The sequence below is a fragment of the Pipistrellus kuhlii genome, unplaced genomic scaffold (genome assembly GCF_014108245.1).
Source record: "Pipistrellus kuhlii isolate mPipKuh1 unplaced genomic scaffold, mPipKuh1.p scaffold_m20_p_53, whole genome shotgun sequence".
In the NCBI taxonomy this organism is placed as follows: domain Eukaryota; kingdom Metazoa; phylum Chordata; class Mammalia; order Chiroptera; family Vespertilionidae; genus Pipistrellus; species Pipistrellus kuhlii.
This window is the reverse complement of record NW_023425555.1, coordinates 1,588,672-1,606,989: the sequence shown is the minus strand read 5'-3', so window position 1 is coordinate 1,606,989 and position 18,318 is coordinate 1,588,672. Positions and strand designations below refer to the sequence as shown.

Genomic DNA, 18,318 nt, shown 5'->3' with positions numbered 1-18,318 from the left:
ACCAGCAGTCATGGCGCGAGGTGGTACTATTTGTTGTATTTTCCTAATGAGGCAACAGGAGCAGAGCTGGGGCTGGGACTGGAATTGTCAGACCTGCTCAGCACTGCCAGGCCCGTGTGCCAGTCTTGTGCCCACCACATCCCAGTCTAGGGCTCCAGTGGCAGAGGGAGGACGTGGGAGGCTGGAGGCTGACCTCGGAGCCATCATCTTTCTTTTTTTAAATATATTTTATTGATTTCTTACAGAGAGGAAGAGAGAGGGATAGAGAGTTAGAAACATCAATGAGAGAGAAGCATCGATTAGTTGCCTCTTGCACAACCCCTACTGGGGATGTGCCCACAACCAAGGTACAAGCCCTTGACAGGAATCGAACCTGGGGCCTTTCAGTCCACAGGCTGATGCTCTATCCATTGAGCCAAACCAGTTTCGGCAAGCCATCATCTTTTCAAGAGGAAAGTCTTTTCCTGAGCTCTGAGTTTCTGCAGAAAGAGGAGGAGGTTGGAGGGAGCTCCTCATACCTCATCGGTCTTTGCAAGATAGGCCTTTCCAGACCTGCCAGCTGTTTCCATGGCTTCCCAGGGTCCCAGGCACTGTCCCCAGAGCAGTCAAAGTCAACAGTGCCAAGGTTAAGGGAGAAAGGTCAGACTTGAGGTGGCCTCTACCCAGCCTGGTAGCTCACCTGCTCCAGCATCTTGGTGCCTGCACGACCCTGGGCCTCGGCAGCTCGCAAGAGATGGGCGCTGGGTACTAGGATTAGCAGGGGTCGCAGGCAGAGTCCTGTTTCCAGATCATAGGGTGGCATTTTAGTCACCAGTTGGAGGAAAATTATACTGGCTGTAGCTACCACGTACCAAGTTCTCACCACAGGCCACGAGGCCCTGTCAACTTCTGCCTAGAAACTTACATACATCTTAATAAACCATGTTGACCTTTTTCCTGTCTTTGTTCCCAAGTCATTCCATAGTCAGCTTCTTATTCACGCCTGTGCTCAGATGTCACCTCAAGAGGGGCCTGCCCTGACCACGCCATCTGAAACAGCCCCCTCCCCTTTATCCGCATCACCTTGTTAGAGTGCTTACCACTCAGAAATTATCTTTTTTTTTTTTTCAACTTTTTACTTATTTTTACTTTTATTTTTCAGAGAGAGAGGGAGAGGGAGAGAAACACTGATTTGTCATTCCATTTATTGATGCATTCATTGGTTGCTTCTTGTATGTGTCCTGACCAGAGATCAAACCTGCAGCCTTCATGAATGGGGACGATGCCCTAACCAACTGAGCTACCGGGCCAGAGCACTCTGAATTTATTTTATTTACTTACCAGTTCCATGTCTGCTCCATGAGGGTGGGGACCTATTCTTTCACTGCTGGGAACTGCTTGGCACACACACGTTCTTGAAGGAATGGATGTCAAGCCCCTTGCTGAGCATCCCACATGCAAGACCTTATTCAGCCCCCACCACAGCCTCACTTCATGGCAAAGACCCTGGGTCTCAAGTTCAGGGAGTGTCCTGGGTCCCACAGCCGGGGTGGTGGACCTTGTCTCAGCGCACAGGTTTGAGTCCTCTCCCAGAAGCCAAGGGGGCACTCCCTTTCCCTCTGCCCCACAAAAGCCACCTGCAGCCAAAACCGGTTTGGCTCAGTGGATAGAGCGCCAGCTTGTGAATTGAAAGGTCCCAGGTTTGATTCCGGTCAGGGGCATGTACCTTGGTTGTGGGCACATCCCCAGTAGGGGGTGTGCAAGAGGCAGCTGATTGATGATAGTCTCTCATTGATGTTTCTAACTCTATCCCTCTCTCTTCCTTTCTGTAAAAAATCAATAAGATATATATTTAAAAATAAAAAAAAACCACACCTGCAGCTGGTCCCAGAGCAGCGTTTGGGGGCACAGGCGCTAAAGGCAGATCTGCCCCTCCTTCCCCCCCACTGACCAGCTCTGCCCCCGGAGCCTCTGTTTTCTTCTCTGTAAAGCAGGGAGAGTAATGTGCCTGTCCCACAACAGGCCATGTGCTCGAGTAGCTTAGCACATTGTAAACACTTAGGAAATGGAAGCTGTCATCTGCCAGGAAGGCCCTTGGAGGCCTCTGAGGTCATCATGTACAAATAAACCAGAGCTGTTTGTTTTGCACACACCCAGAGTGGGTGGACTTACACAACTCAGAGGTCACTAACGCCACACTACTGGGTATCTATGGGGTAAGTGCCTACTGGGTGCCAGCGGTCAAATCACTCCACTCTGATGAGGTTTAATTCAAGTGAGTCCAAATGTGAGGCTCTGGCAAATCTGGAGATTCAAGTGCTGATGTTCCCTCCTGCAGGGCCCATGGGGGTCATGTCCGTGGAAAGGAGCCCACTGTGAGGTCAGCTTAGGCTGAGCCTGTCCCACAAATGACAGCATCCAGCTCCTGCCCTTCCTAAGAACCTGCAATGCCTCTTCACCACACCAGGACAAAACCTGGCATACCAAGACCTTTCCAATCCCTCCCCACCACGTGGCCTTCCCTGCCCATGGACCCTGATGCACAAGCCCACTAGTGTCTGCTAAGTGTTTGCTGATCGCTGGGGGTGCTCAGTGCTCAAGACGGCTGCGTCCCCACCCTCTTGGATGAGAAACTTTGTGGCAGCTGAGGCTTCATGTGCTGTCATGCTCTGGGCTGACAGCTTGCCATGCACAATCACTACCCAGCCCCACGAAGCGGTGGCCATGATGTCTGGATTCCCATTCTGCAGATGAGGACACTGAGGCTCCATGGGGAGAGGTGATTTGCCCAGTTTTTTCTCACAGTTGGGGGTGGAAGTGCAACCCCAATGCACCTGACTACAAAGCAAAGAAGATATCACAATAACGTGTGGTGGGTATTACCCAAGGGCGGTGAGCAGCCTCGTCTAGCGATCTAATCTCCACATGCCCTCTCTGTGTGTCCAACTAGACCACATGTGTCAAACACAAGGCCCGCGGGCCAAATCCGTCCCGCCAGGCCTTGCAATGTGGCCCGCACCGCGCTGTCATCACTGCACTCCGCTGCGTTTCCATCACAATGACAGTTTATGACTGTTCAGTAAACCTTTCGGCCTTCGATTTAGGCTGGATTTTAGATTTTGGCCCCTTCTCTGATTGAGTTCGACACCCCTAAACTAGACTATAAGCAACTTGAAGGCAGATTGTCTTGTTGCCTCTGTCCCTTTGCATCTATCCCTCAGGCCTGGCCCCGTGGCTGTGGGCTTACCGCTTTGGCTTCACCAATGTGACCTGCCTGGGTGGAGGAGAACGGGGGTGCTGGTCACCACCATCCTCCTTCAAATTCTCACTTGCCTTATTTGCATATGACCTCTGCACTTGATGTGGAAATAATCATAATTATTTCCCTGGATCCTGGTGTGGATAAGATCAGTGCTTCCAAATCACTCTCCCTATCAAACCTTTATCAAGCTTCTGTTATTTCCTAAACCCTGTGGATACAACCAGAGATAATCTTCTTGCCTAGATTTTGTGGAGCTTTGTGGTCAATGAGCCTGTAAACCACAATAGCAAGTATGTCGCCCTGGCCAGTTTGGCTCAGTGGATGGAGCATCGGCTTGTGGACTGAAAGGTCCCAGGTGCGGGAGGCAGCTGATCGATGTTTCTCTCCCATTGATGTTTCTAACTCTCTATCCCTCTCCCTTCCTCTCTGTGAAAAATCAATAAAATATATTTTAAAAAATAGCAAGTATGTCAAGTGCTAATTCAAAAACTCCCCATGACTCTCCACTCAACCCCTGTGAGATAATCACCATCAGTATGTTCTCATTTTTACATAGAAGAAATGGAGACTTTGACTTTCAATTGAGTTGACCCAAGTCTGTGGGATGTCCACACCCATAAGCACCCAGTGCAGCACTGCCTCCTGATTGTAACACCCATGAGAAGGAGGTGCTTCAATTTACCTAGCTCCGCCAAAAGGATGCACCCTCTACTCTGGAAGAAATAGGTCCAAATGCTTATCATGCCATATTTTCATTTTTAATCCCTATGAGTAGACCCTGAAAACTGCCCCTACCCCCTTTCTAAGGACTTCTACTAGATTAAGAGATTAAGGGACCTAGCTATTCAAAGACAGATGATAACTGTGGATGACCAACATTAAGGAACCAAGTTTTCAGAGGCCCAGAGCTAGCTGCACAGGGCTGGGAAGCTGGCCAGTGGCCCAGGGCTTAGCAGGTGGCATGACAAATATGGTCACTGACTTGGAGGTTAATTTCCTGCAGGGTTCAGTGATTAGAAGCCAAAGTTAGATCCGTGCCCTTTGTACCATCAGGTGTGCCAGATTGCTTACAAGATACTATCATGGAAGAGAAAGGATTCCTACTCAGCAATCCGGGCACCAAGTTTATTGTCCCAGAAGAGGAGGTGAGAGGCGCTCAAATCTGCAGGTCTTCTGAACCTCGAAAGGTACTGTGTCCATAAACAAAACAAAACAAAACAAAACAAAACAAAAAAACCTAGCGAGAGATCAAAGGACTTGTGTTCATGCACATAAGCATAACCAATGGACACAGACTATAGGGGGGGTGAGGGCACGAGGGGCTTAGGGGAGAGGGGGGTAATGGGAGGATAAAGACACATATGCAATACCTTAATCATTAAAGAAAAAATAATAGAACATTAAAAAAATGGAATTGAGGGAGGACCTCGAATCCAAAACTTTCGAATAACCATTCCAAATTCAAATAGAAGTCCAATGCGCTAGCCTTTTTGCCACAGAACTATTACTAGACTTAACCCTTCTCTGTCTGAAACCACACTTCCAGCTCTTATAGGTGTGGTGCTGGGCCTTTGCCGAAATCTGCCGGGTCTAAATGCGGACTCCAATTCTCCGCCAATGTGGCAGGTGGGGGGTGCTCTCCCGCAGATCCGAATGCCGGAGGATTGGGAGTTCGGGGCCCAGGCGGAGCCGGCCTGTCTCTTACCCGTACTGGGTGCGGAGGGGAGGGCGGTGGGAAAGGCGGGTCGCGGCGAGAAGAAAGCACGGGTCTCTGCGGCACGGACTACAATTCCCAGGATGCCACGGGGGGCGTCGCCTCCGGCCGTCGCGCGCGCAGAGCGGGCTGGGCCAGGTGGCGTCGAGCGCGCTGGGACCGCCCTGCGCCTCTCGCTCTGCGGCTCGCCTCGCTGCCGGCCGGCGCAGCCGGTTTGGGCTGCTGGAGGCAGGCGGGGGGAGGAGCGCCGCGGGCGGGCGGCGCTGAGCGGCAGGAGGGACTGTCCGGGCCATGCAGGGCGCAGAGCTGGCGAAGGGCTCCTGAGACCCGGCTCTGCGCGCCCAGGGGCGGCTGCCGCCCCCCGCGCCCTCCACGCCGCTGCCGCTGCCGGGCCGGATCTGGACGGGGCGCCGCGCGGCGGGGCCGACGCTGGGTGAGCATAGACCAGGCGAGTGGGTCCCTGGGCGGGGGAAGGTGCCCGGCCCGGCGGAGGCAGGTGCGACGGCGCCGGCCTCGGGTGAGAGGCGCGCCCTGCTGCTGTCTGTCTCCTTGCCGGCCGCTCTGCCGCTACCCTGGCTCTTTAGGGGCCGGGGCTGTATGCAGTGACCGGACCTGAGACAGGGTCCCCAGGGAACTAGGCATCCTCTTCTCTCCACATCCCATCTCCCAGCCTTCCGGGGCGGGCTCCTACCCTTGGCTCTGGCGGCTCTGGAAGGCCAGAGGTCTGAGGACCTTGCAGGTAGGTCCTGGCTTTGGAGTTGGGGTCGCTAGTTCAGTACCACCGGCTTCTCCTTTCCGCGTGAAGGAGAGGGAGGTGGTCTGTCAGGGCTCTCTGTGGTCCAGACCGCGTCCTCCTCCTGGCGTGGAGGCCCTCCGGCTATCTTACAGCCGTGACCTTCACCCCCTCCCCAGGAATGGGACCTGGAGAAAAGCTCAGCCCTACCTGCCGCCCTCTTGAGCAAATCCGTGAAGAGCCAGGAATAGAACCCAGGCGCTGTAATCTCAGCCCGGCCAGTCTTTCCCCTCCCCCTGAGCTCAATCCCCAAATCTTCACCCGAGTGGCTCGCTGAGTGTGTTTGCGGCGGAGCTTTCAAGGCCCTCGCCCTCTCAATCATCTTTTGCTTTCGGGCGATCAGCAATCCGCACCTCCGGACTCTACCCCGTTTGCTCTGTCGCCCCCTATGGGCCAGCAGAGCCATGGCGCTGCCGGAGCCTCTGGGCAGGGTCGGGGCTAAGGCCCCTTCCCTGGAAGCTGCCCCTCGGGGTGTTGTGGCTTGGCCCGGTCCTCCACACAACCTGCCCAGGTCTTTGGGTATGGGGGCGGAGCCAGAGGTACTTACCTTAGTACTCCTCCCCAAGCCATTTGGTTAGGGACCCTAGATGTCAGGGGAGTGGACTGTCCTATTTTGGCTGGAAAGGTTTCTGAGAGCAAATCTCACTACACCCATTGCGCAGAGGAGGAAACTAAGTCCTAAAGCAGGAAAGGGACTTGCCCAAGGTCACTCGGAGAATCACGGGCAGCGATGGGACAAGGGCTTTAGACCCTAGCCTCCTGCCTGTCACCTCTGGAACTCCTCACCTCTCCTCCAGTGCCTCTACCTGCCCCTTCCAGACAGCCCTGGAAAGGGAGCCCGTCAAGGGCCAAGACACACTACAGGTTGACCCCATGGGGTCATAGTGGCCTGGCTGACTGGGCCAGGGAGTGGAGGACTTGGCCGTTTGAATCCACTGACGACCCTGTGCTCACAGGCCACCATGCTGCTCGGGGCGTCTCTCGTGGGAGCCTTGCTCTTCTCCAAGCTGGTGCTGAAACTGCCCTGGACTCAGGTGGTGTTTTCCCTGCTGTTCCTCTATCTGGGGTCTGGCGGCTGGCGCTTTGTCCGGATCTTCATCAAGACCATCAGGCGCGATGTTTTGTGAGTACCTGGGTTAGCCCTTCCTGGAGCCTCCCACACCTCTGCGGGCTCCTCGTCCACACAGTTTCCCCAGGACAGACCGGGGCCTCGCCAGCGCAGGGCAGCTGGGCCCCAGAGCAGCACCTCTTCTCCACGCTCTTTCCCCGGCACAGGTACCTCCCCCTCCAAGGTCACAGTCTCCTCCTGGGGAATCTCCCTGACTTGGTGTCCTTAGCCTGGGGCCAACTTGGGGGCCTGGGACATAGCGTGGAAGACTCAGGGAGAGGTGTTGAGACATCTGAAAGGGGACTGTAGTGGCTAATACTACATCCCTGTGGGAAAGTCCTGTCCCTGGATTGGCAGGAGTCTGAGAGGGCTCCGAGTCAGATATGTGGGAAAACCGCCCCAGAGAATGCCAGGTGTGCTCCACAGGGATGTCCTGGACCAGAATCACCTGCTGTTACCTTCTCTGTGCCAGGTGCGAGGCTCTCAGAGCAAGGCAGACCCGGTCCCGGGCCAAGCTTGCACTGGTCTGGAGATACTTAGGGCATACAGTAAATCCCTAAGCTGGCAGTGCCATGTGGGCAGAGACCCTGGCTGTCTTACTCACAGTAATGTCCCAGTGCCCAACACACTGACTCACACCCAGAACAGGCAGCCCAGCGTTTGTCAGTCTGATTTGATTTCAGAAGGAAGTAGAGAGTGGCCACTGCACAAAGGGTGGTAGCAGCAGAGAGCTGTGGGAGCGGGCAGGGAGAGATGGCTTAGGCCAGGGCCTCGGGGAATCAGAGGCGGCCTTCTGGGGGCAAAGTAGTTATTTAAAAAAAACACAAAACATTTTTATTGATTTCAGAGAGGAAGGGAGAGGGAGCTAGAGATAGAAACATTAATGATGAAAGAGAATCATTGATTTGACTGCTTCCAGTGTGCCCCCACTGGGGATCCAGTCATGTACCCTTGACCGGAATCAAACCCAGGACCCTTCAGTCCTCAGGCTAATGCTCTATCCACTGAGCCAAACAGGCTAGGGCCAAAGTAGTTGTTCTTGAGAGATACCTCAAGGTGGTGGCATCAAGGGATTCCAGCCAGAGGGTACAGCATCACCAAACGCATAGAGGCTGGGAAGCTGAGACAGTTCAGGGGTCAGAGGTGGCAGGGGCAGGGCAGGAGAGGGGGGTGTGGCCAGCGATTCCACAAACACCTGCTGAACATCTCTGCCTGGCACTGAGCAGGGCCCAGAGGACAAGGTGGTGACTAGGATGGAGCCCTCTCCTTGCTGGGCTCACAGAGAGGAAGACTGGACAAATCGCAAACTCATCCTTTATTGGAGTGTGGGGGAGGTATGATACGGCATTGTGGGAGGCCCCGACAGAGATCTTGACTTGGGCCCGGAGTCCCAGAATGCTCTGACGGAGCAGCAGACTCAGAGGAGACGGGGCTGGTAGTAGGGGTTGCACTCTGGAGCCAGAGAGGGATGGGCTTCAGATCTCTACCTGCGAAGCCAGGGCAAGCCATGTGTTGGCAGAGCCTTAGTTTCCGCCTCTGTGCAGGGGAGGGAGTAATTGCCCTGGTCCCTGTATGACGTTAGCAAGCTGGCGTGTGTCACGGGCCCAGCATACAGGGGCTGGACAAGGGGAGTGCTGTAAGTGATGGGGCTTAGGAGCCGTAGGCCCACGGGGCAGCACCCTGGGCCAGGGTGCAGGGACCCCCACTGCCAGCCCAGCAGTCACCGCTCCCTGGCTGGCTCCCGCACAGCGGCGGCATGGTGCTCCTGAAGGTGAAGGCCAAGGTCCGGCGGTACCTGCGGGAGCGGCGGACGGTGCCCATCTTGTTCGCCTCCACGGTACAGCGCCACCCCAACAAGACCGCCCTGATCTTCGAGGGCACCGACACACACTGGACCTTCCGCCAGCTGGATGACTACTCAAGCGGTGTGGCCAACTTCCTGCAGGCCCGGGGCCTGGCCTCCGGCGACGTGGCTGCCCTCTTCATGGAGAACCGCAATGAGTTCGTGGGCCTGTGGCTGGGCATGGCCAAGCTGGGTGTGGAGGCGGCCCTGATCAACACCAACCTCCGGCGGGATGCCCTGCGCCACTGCCTGACCACCTCCCGGGCCCGCGCACTCATCTTCGGCAGTGAGATGGCCCCAGGTGAGCCCCAAAGGGGCAGGGACAGGCAGGAAGTCCCGTGGAACCTTGCACAGACCTCTTCCAGCCCCGGGAAAGCTGTGTAGCTCAGAGGTTAAGAGCATGAGCCCTGGAGTCAGATGGCCTGGGCTCTGCCGCTAGTAAGCTGGTGATCCTGAGTAAGAGACCAGAATTCCCTGTGCCTCCCGTTTCTTCACTATAGTACCTACTCATACTGTTTTCAAGGTAATGCTTCACCTGCAGCACTAGCAAAGTGGTGCTAGGTAAGCTCTCAGATTTCTTCTCTTTTTTTCTTTTTAAAATACATTTTATTGATTTTTCACAGAGAGTAAGGGAGAGGGATAGAGAGTTAGAAACATTGATGAGAGAGAATCATCTATCAGCCACCTCTTGCACACTCCCCACCGGGGATGTGCCCGCAACCAAGGTACATGCCCTTGACCGGAATCGAACCTGGGACCCTTCAGTCCGCAGGCCAATGCTCTATCCACTGAGCCAAACCGGTTTCAGCTCTCAGATTTCATTGGTAACCATTCTTATGACTAATTAGGCCTCATTTCTTCATCTATAAAATGGGCACAAGAGTCCGTTCTCTGCTGTCCTGCAGAGCTTATGGTTTTTGGCCGCCACACCGGGCACTAACTGGGTGCTGAGCATGTACTTGACAAGCGCAGCTCTAACCTTCACAGAGCCTGCTGCGGACGGGCCTGTCGTCGGCTTTGTAGATGAGGAGACTGAGGTTCGTAGTGGTGAGGAACTCAGGCACCTGGTAAGTGGCGGGACCCAGATTTGATCTGGGCATGGCCACAGTGTTCCTGTTCCTTCTCCCCACGTCGCTGTGGTTTGTGGAGTAATGGACAGGGAAGGTTATTGAGAAGTTGAAAGGGGAAGAGGGCGAGTGGAGGTGTTTGGATAAAAAAGAGGAAGCCAGAGGAAATGGGGCCAAGTGGGCCAGGACTGGCCCATGCCTAGGGCGGGTGGCCATCTGTAATGCTTGGGGGAGCCTGAGAGAAGGTTCCCACTGTCTGAAGAGGCTGGAGGGCTGCTAGCCTCTGAGTCCCCCTCCTCCCTTCTACCCAGACCCCCACAGACAAGCCTAGTACAGTGGGTAAGAGAGTAAACCTTCATGTGAGATAGAGCTGGCTTCGATTCCCAGGTTCAGCATGTTCTGGCTGTGAACAAGTCCCTCTCATTCTCAGAGCCTCAATTTCCTCATCTGTAAAATGGGCTGATATTGGTACCTGCCTCCTAGGGTGTGTGAGCAGGAGAATGCAGATAAAGAGCCCACTGTATAGTTAGCCAGAAGCTAATAGGAGCTGTTGCTCCTATCAGCATCTTTCTTATTATGAGGTCCTGGGTGCTTCTCTCTCCGCCTACCCAGCCAGCCTCCCCTGACAGCATGCCCATGAGCAGAGTTCCTGGGATGTGCCTGCTGACCTGCCCTGTCTCCCCTGCAGCTGTCTTTGAGATCCATGCCAGCTTGGACCCTTCAGTCAGCCTCTTCTGCTCCGGTCCGTGGGAGCCCAGCCTAGTGCCTGCCAGCACAGAGCACCTGGACCCCTTGCTGGAAGATGCCCCCAAGCACCTGCCCAGTTGCCCTGACAAGGGCTTCACAGGTGAGTCTCGCACCCTCTCAGAGGAACCCTGAGGTGCCAAGGACAGGTCACTGGCCTTATGGCCAGAGGCCTGTGTTCCGCATACTTGCTGTGTGACCTGGAGGGAGTCCTGTCACCTCCCTTTCCCATCTGGGAAAATGGGTACAGTAACTGGGGTTACTGCAGGTTAAATGAGCTGGTCTTTAGGGAAGTGCTGGGCATGGTGTCGAGTACACAGGAGCTCACACAATCTGATTTGTTGAACAAGCCTTCATGGATGCCTAACGTGCTCAGGGTCATGCGGAGCCCGGGAAAACCTGCTGTTTCTAAGTTTTGTTTGGAATTGGGCCAGGGGCCCTTTAAATATTCATCCAGCACCTGTTCGGTGCAGGCCCTTATTGGGCTGTGATCCTCCCTGTACTGGGCTGCCTGTCTCCACCTCCCCTCCTCCAGGCAGCCCCCCAGGCCCTTTTGCCTCTCTTCTTCCATACTGCCTTGTGGAGCCCATAGCCTGCTGTATCTCCCGGTGGCTCAGAGCGTGGACTAGTTCATATTCTGGCTCTGTCGCTTCTTCCCTTGTGTGACCCTGAACACCTGAGCTGCCCCTCCGAGCCCTGGGTTCCTACAGCCATAGGCGGTGGTAGCAGCCTGTTTTGTGTAGTGACTAAGGATTGAAATAGATGCACTGGGAACTAGGGTGTGGCAGGAAGGGCTCCGTAACAGGTCATTGTCCTCATTCTAGTCATTTACTCTGTCATATACAGATCTTATCTCCTGGTGCGGGGACTCGGGCTGGTTCAGCCTGTTGCCCTCATGGTGTGCAGCCTAGGCTGGCATAGGGCAGGCACACAAGTGCAGGAGATGGTCAACAAGGAACATGCAGTCACCCCATGGTGTTCGGACCTCCCGGAGCCTCCAGCCTGGGGGTGCTGAGCCTCATCTTGGACAGGCCCTGCGCTTCCCTTTGTCCTCAGGTTGGGGTGCCGGTCTGCACCTGCCTGTCTCACGCGGCTGCAGCCTCCGCCCAGGCAGAGCCTGTGCTCCTCTCGGTCACCGGTGTCTCTCTGGGGCTGGCACAGAGTGAGGGCCTGAAAAGGGTTGTTGACGGAACAGACGCAGACATTAGAGCAGAGAGTGGTGTCTGGGCTCAGCAGAGCAGGCCTGGAGGAGGTGTGATGGGAATGGGCACTGAATGGCACACATGCACACGTGTCCGTCTGACTCCGTCTCAGCCCTCTGCTGCCCCCTCTCACAGATGCTTATGTGTCTGTTTTCTTCAGATAAGCTCTTCTACATCTACACGTCGGGCACCACGGGGCTGCCCAAAGCTGCCATCGTGGTGCACAGCAGGTAAGGGACCGGTGCCTGGGGGGAGAGCCGGGGTGACAGGGCTCAGGAACCCCCCCTTCTGCCTTCCCAGGGGCCCGCTGAGCTCTCCGCCCTCTGCCTTCCCAGGTATTACCGCATGGCTTCCCTGGTGTACTACGGCTTTCGCATGCGTCCCGATGACATCGTCTACGACTGCCTCCCGCTCTACCACTCTGCCGGTAACGGGGGCCGCTCCTGGGGCCTCAGGAACCCTGGCCCTCTTGTCAGGCAGCGGGTTGCAGTAGAAACACATGAGCTTTCAAGGGTAGTCAGGGTTCAGATCCAGATGTGGCCATTGACTGGGGCTCTGAACAAGGATGGCCAAAAAATAAACAACAACAAAAACGAGATGGCCACTCCAGTCTGATCGCTTGTATGGCCATGTCCCGCAGGGCACCGGGGCTGGTCTGACTGTTCAGTTTGTTCCCGTGGACATACATGGCCTTGCTGCTTGGTCTTAAGGAAAGACAGAGATGGAATAAATATAGTTCCAGTCCTCAAGGTGCTTGTAGTTGGGTGTGTGTTGGGGCAGGATGAATGATGGAGGCCCACCTTACATGATACAGGAAATGGCATGGTGAGTGTGGGAGGGTCAGGGAACAGGAGCTCAGCTCCAGGGAAGAGCTCGGTCTGGCCTGGAAGGCTTCCTGGAAGAGGTGTATTCAGTGCAGGCAGATCTGAGGTGCAGAAGCCAGGTGGCTAACTTAGTCCCCCAGTTGAAGGGCATCATTACGGTTATCAGAACAGGAACTTGGGGTCAGCTCTGCAGACACTGGGGGAGTGTGTAATCGATCCAATAGGCACAGGGAAGCCATGGAAGATGTCTGACTAGGGGAGTGATTATCGTTGGTGTTGGAGGGAGAGGACAGGAAAGAGAGACCAAGGGAAAGGACCTTTGGGCTGGGTAAGACGAGGCTCTGGAGGGAAGGGTGGCCCATCTCGCTGACCTCCAGGGCTACCTCTGCCTTTAGGAAACATCGTGGGAGTCGGGCAGTGCCTGCTCCATGGCATGACAGTGGTTATCCGGAAGAAATTCTCCGCCTCTCGGTTCTGGGATGATTGTATCAAGTATAACTGCACAGTGAGTGAGCGGGAAGGAGATGAGCCATCCCTGCCCCCTGGTGACCCTCCCACCAGCTCCACTCGGGACTTCTGTCTTACGGCTGAGGCAGCCAGTTGTTCATTGTTCAGATGGAGAGGTTGAGGCCCGGAGAGGAAAAGGGTTGCCCGGTGGGGAGGGCCAGAGCTAGTAGGGGAAGGGGCCCGGGAGACTGGGAGGTGGGAAGTGAGAGCAACCTCCGGGACCCAAACTCACCCCAAGTCCGCCTCCAGATCGTGCAGTACATCGGTGAGCTGTGCCGCTACCTCCTGAACCAGCCGCCCCGGGAGGTGGAAAACCGGCACCGGGTGCGCATGGCGCTGGGCAACGGCCTCCGACAGTCCATATGGACGGAATTCTCCGGTCGCTTCAACATCCCCCAGGTGGCCGAGTTCTACGGGGCCACCGAGTGCAACTGCAGCCTGGGCAACTTTGACAGCCAGGTATGCTCCGGTGGGGACATGGATGGATCGCGAAGGCACTGGCAGCAGGAGGGAGGGCAGGGTTCCAGCAGGGAGAGTGGTGCTGGAGTGTCCTCGCACACCTTGCCCGGGTTTGAGCGCACGGGGAGAGCCCAGGCCCAAGTCTTGGCCTTTGCAGGTGGGAGCCTGTGGCTTCAACAGCCGCATCCTGTCCTTCGTGTACCCAATCCGGCTAGTGCGTGTCAACGAGGACACCATGGAGCTGATCCGGGGGCCCGATGGTGTCTGCCTTCCCTGCCAGCCAGGTCTGTGCTGGGGTTGGGGGTCGGGATTGGGGGTTGGCGGGGAGGGGTTGGCCCAGGAGGAAAACAGGTCAGGGGTGGGCTGGAGGAAACCTTGTCTGACCAGTGGCCGTCAGTCAGTTCTTAGTCGTTTATTCCCTCTGTTCATCTCTTCTCTGTTGTGTTGAGGACCTGGGTCCAGGCCGCCTGGGACGATCCTCGCTCAGCCCTTTAGCTCTGGGCCCGAGACTCCCACCTAGCATCGGGGCTGATGGCAGCACTGCCTCACAGGGTGGCCCGGAGGATCATGTGCTGCAGAACGTGAAGCTCTTTGAGCTGAGCCAGGAGCCCAGGGAATGCTGCTGTGGCCAGACTGTCCGTATAGGGTTCAGCCACCCTGTCAGCTATTTGTCCATCCTTCCTTCGGCTCAGTGACCAGATACCACTGAGTGCCCACGTGTGTCAGACCTGCCAAGAGAAGCGCCCTGCCTTGGGGGGCTGCACTGGGAAATAGTGTGACCAGAGGGCAGATCAGCACGTAGGGTGCATTTGGGGGCAGGGGGATCGGAGAAGAGGCCACCATGGCAAATCTGGCCCTGCCTTCCGCCCCCAGGTGAGCCGGGCCAGTTGGTGGGCCGCATCATCCAGCAGGACCCCCTGCGGCGCTTCGACGGCTACCTCAACCAGGGTGCCAACAACAAGAAGATCGCCAAGGATGTCTTCAAAAAGGGGGACCAGGCTTACCTCACCGGTGAGTGGGCTCCTCTCCCTAGCCCTTCACAGCCCCAGCGGAGGGTAGGAATGGGGAGCAAGGAAGGGGTCTTTGCCACATTCAGAGGACACCTCCCCAGGACCCGCCCAATCCCATCCCCTTCAGCCAAGCAAATTCTTGGGATCCAGCCAGGACTACTGGCCTAAGCCCTGCCTCACACCCTCTCCTAGGTGACGTACTGGTGATGGATGAGCTGGGCTACCTGTATTTCCGAGACCGCACGGGGGACACTTTCCGCTGGAAAGGCGAGAATGTGTCCACCACGGAGGTGGAGGGCACACTCAGCCGCCTGCTAGACATGGCCGATGTGGCAGTGTACGGTGTCGAGGTGCCAGGTATCTTTGGTGGGCGGGTGTGAGGTACCCGGTATGTGTACCCGGAGGTACCACGAGGGGGCACTGCCAGCCACTCACTGTTCACTCCACTCAGGAACCGAGGGCCGAGCCGGAATGGCTGCTGTGGCCAACCCCTCGGGCAGTTGCGACCTGGAGCGCTTCGCACAGCTGCTGGAGAAAGAGCTGCCCCTCTACGCCCGTCCCATCTTCCTGCGCCTCATGCCTGAGCTTCACAAAACAGGTCTGTCTCCCCTGCTCCAGCGTGCAGTGCAGGCCTCGGCTCCTTCCGGGCTCCTTCCCAGTTCCTTCTTGAGAGACCTGGGTGCTGTCACTTGAACTTCACCCATAGCTTAGCCAGGTAGTTGATAAACTGACCTCCCTGTGTGCAAGTGAGCAGATGGAGTCTTCAGAGAGAGAAGTTCATCCATTCGTTAATGGAAGAAATGTTGAGTCCTAGCTATATGCCAGACACTGTGCTAAGCCCTGGGGGCCTAGGTAACGGTTTCTGACGGGACCTGTGCTTTCTGGGAGCTTCTGGCGCAGTAGCGGAGACAGCCTTAGGAAGGGAATTCCAAGATTAAGAAGGGAATTCTGATCAAACTGGCAGAAAAGTGAATGAAGGGGTTTCGGAGGACTGTTTAGGCTGAGACCTGAGTGAGAAGGAGGCCTGTATCAGTGGGAGGCAATCTGGGCTCCGGGAGCAGCAGTGTGAAGCCTGGGGCAGGAGGACCTTGGACACTAGAGGCGTAAAAGAAGGCCCCCAAAGCGGGAGTCAGTGAGGGGTGGGCAGTGGCATGAGGGGGGAAGAGGGGCTAACGGCTGGAAGCCCAGAGCCTTGGGGGCTGGGGTGGGGGCAGTAGGGAGCTACAGGATTGGCTGAGCAAGGTAGTAGCTGGCCAGATTCAGGTTCTGCAAAGCCCTCTTGCTGCTGCATGGAATGGGGGGCGGGGGTAGCAGGCAGCCAGGGCGGGGCGTGGGGAGAGGTGAGTTGTGGGTCTACAGTGGCCTGACAGACGGTGCCATTCTTCTGTCGTTGGCACATTGACGACTCAGGAGTGATCTGGTGGTCAGGAAGTCCACGGCCTGACCCCCGTCCTGCTCTGCTCAGTCCCTGCTGCCCTGCTCCGACTCTCCTCATTTCCCGGCCCTTCCCTGGCTGCTCAGCCTCGGTCTCACTTGCCTGGTCACCTCCCACATGGTTATCATGTCAGCCCTGCTTGATACTACCCTGTTTTCCCGAAAATAAGACAGTATCTTATATTAATTTTTTCTCCCAAAGTTGCGCCAAGTCTTATTTTCAGGGGATTCTTATCTTTCCATGTGCTAGGTCTTATTTTCGGAGGATGTCTTATTTTCGGAGGATGTCATATTTTCGGGGAAACATGGCATTAAAAAAAGCCACTGACACTATTTCAGGGATGTTAAAATCTGAAAGCATGTACATCTTAGAATCCATAGCATATGGATGGACACGGTTTGATGAGCAGATTAAATGCCAGGGAGGTGCTCAGATCAAAGGAGCCATCACAGAGACCCAAGTTCTGCTTCCTCTGCTGTCACTCAGTATGTGGCTGTGGACAAATAGCTCCCATATTTTGGGTCTCAGTTTCCCCTTTTGTAAAAAGGAGGTGGGTAATGCAGGGCTGCTCTGAGAATCGGTACATAATGAAGTGGATGGAGCCTTCTTTGCAAACTACAAAGGGATCTGCCGCCCCACATGTGCCCTTTCCTATGCCTCTCTGGTCTTCCTCTGTCAGTGGGTGGGTTCCCGGGGGCTCAGCCCCTGCCTGCACCCTCTGATTCTCCCTCCCCGGCCTCTGCTCCCTCAGGGACGTTTAAGTTACAGAAGACGGAGCTGCGGAAGGAAGGCTTTGACCCTGCTGCTGTGAAAGACCCGCTGTTCTACCTGGATGCCCGGAAGGGCCGCTACCTACCGCTGGACCAAGAGGCCTACACCCGCATCCAGGCTGGCGAGGAGAAACTGTGATTTGCCCTGAGACCCTCAGGGCCAGCAGATACTGGGTCCAGAGCCCCAGCTCACACCCCAAAGGGGTCCTGGGTAATGCCAGACCAAAGCAAGCAGGGCCCAGCACCTCAACTGTGAGGTGCTGGCCCCCTCCCCCTTCAAACTGCCAAGTGACTCACTGCCGCCTCCCCCTCCCCCAGGGCTTTCTGTGAAAGCCTCATGCCCCATGTCTTCGAGGCCAGGCAGGGCCCCAGGCTGAGACTGACTGGGCCCCTCAGGATGATGTCTTGGGTCAGGCCAGGGGGAGGGGAGGGTTGCCAAGCGCTCCTCCGAGAGCCAGGGAGGTTGTAAATGGGACCAGGGCATTAGCCCCCAGACTCAGGAAGCCAGTAGAGTGGGCAGAGACAGAAGGAAGATGGGAGAGGACCCCGACCTGCAGCAGGCCGCCCGACTGCGCCTCCTCCCTCCTCCCCTCTCCCTGGTGGCTGTCCTCAGGCAGGGCCTTTCTGCCTGGGTCTGTCCATGTCACCTCCATCTCAGTCCTGACCTGGCTTTGGGAGGAGGGGTGGGGGCACTCAAGGGCCAATAAACTCTGCCTTGACTCCCCCCAGCCTGTATGCATGCCACCTGAGCTCTCCCAGCCTATGCAGGCCCCACCTGCTGCCCCGCTGGCCCCTTCACTCACGCACCCATCTGTTCACTCTTTTGGGCTTAGGGCAGGTGAGATGCTACAGCTCCCACCTGGGTCTTGGGCAAGTGACTCGGTCTTTCCACCAGGGAAATGGGATTAAGGAGGGTTCAGAACTGAAGGTAGCCATTATGAGGAAAGGGCTGCTCAGAGCCTTGGAAAGAGGAAACCTAGCCCAGAGCAGGGTCCCCCCTGCAGACCTTTGCTCATGCTGTCCCCTTTTCCTGGGATGCGCTCCCCTGGAGGATTGCAGGCCCTGCCGAGGCAGAGCAGGGCTGCCTAACGAGCTCTAGCAGAGTTCAGGAAAGCTCTCTGGAGCAGGCTTACCGGGGCTCCAGAGTCAGCAGTGCCCTTGGCCCCATCACTGGAGTTACACCCAGGCTGGGAACGCAAGGCCTGGTGGGAAAGGAGTCCGACCCAGCCCAGGGCATTAGGCACTGCATCCCTGATTTTTGTCTTCACTGTGTCACTTGGCTGAGGTCACATAGCATGTAGTGGGGGCTGGAATGTAAACCCCAGGCCAGGGGGCCCTTCCCACTGCTCCACCCACCTCCGGGTGCGAAGACAACAGGGAAGCCAGAAGCACTCCCATTCCACACATGCCTGCAGAGCATCTATGGGCCACGCCCTAGGCCAGCAGCTGGCCGTTCAGGGGGAGGGTTGCCTTCTGGGGAAGTGACTTTTGAAAAGGAGTCTGGTGATTCTCTTGGGGGCAAATGGGGTGGGGGGTGGATGGCAGTTAGCCCAGTGGGAAGCGATGCTAAGTGGGGTTGGGCGGCGGGGAGGGGGCTTGTG

At 56.3% G+C, this 18,318-nt stretch overlaps 1 protein-coding gene and 1 long non-coding RNA gene across 5 annotated transcripts; one reads left to right on the top strand and one right to left on the bottom strand.

Annotated features, from left to right (window-relative positions):
• Nucleotides 1-23: 23 nt before the first annotated feature.
• On the bottom strand, nucleotides 24-18,101 carry LOC123651439. Its single transcript, XR_006740162.1, has 3 exons — nucleotides 18,090-18,101; nucleotides 6,528-6,529; nucleotides 24-211 (listed from the first exon to the last, which is right to left on the bottom strand). It is a non-coding gene; the product is annotated as an uncharacterized LOC123651439 (long non-coding RNA).
• SLC27A4 (solute carrier family 27 member 4) lies at nucleotides 4,847-17,445 on the top strand. Of its 4 annotated transcripts, none has more exons than XM_036416266.2 (13): nucleotides 4,847-4,867; nucleotides 6,705-6,871; nucleotides 8,606-9,000; nucleotides 10,455-10,613; nucleotides 11,873-11,942; nucleotides 12,048-12,139; nucleotides 12,932-13,041; nucleotides 13,293-13,502; nucleotides 13,660-13,786; nucleotides 14,376-14,513; nucleotides 14,705-14,869; nucleotides 14,964-15,110; nucleotides 16,699-17,445. In XM_036416266.2, exons 1-13 carry the CDS (start codon nucleotides 4,859-4,861, stop codon nucleotides 16,854-16,856), a joined length of 1,947 nt encoding a protein of 648 aa, XP_036272159.1. In that variant the 5' UTR covers nucleotides 4,847-4,858; the 3' UTR covers nucleotides 16,857-17,445. The 4 variants fall into 4 exon arrangements, with proteins under 4 accessions (XP_036272159.1, XP_045429626.1, XP_036272160.1 ...); XM_045573670.1 differs by lacking the exon at nucleotides 4,847-4,867 and adding an exon at nucleotides 5,118-5,403; XM_036416267.2 differs by lacking the exon at nucleotides 4,847-4,867 and adding an exon at nucleotides 5,119-5,388.
• Nucleotides 18,102-18,318: the final 217 nt, after the last annotated feature.

Bases quoted from the DNA above. Each gene is read 5' to 3' on its own strand.
- SLC27A4 (XM_036416266.2), top strand. The intron at 12,140-12,931 runs GTAACGGGGGCC...CTCTGCCTTTAG, and splicing joins CCCGCTCTACCACTCTGCCG to GAAACATCGTGGGAGTCGGG. The intron at 14,514-14,704 runs GTGAGTGGGCTC...ACCCTCTCCTAG, and splicing joins GGACCAGGCTTACCTCACCG to GTGACGTACTGGTGATGGAT.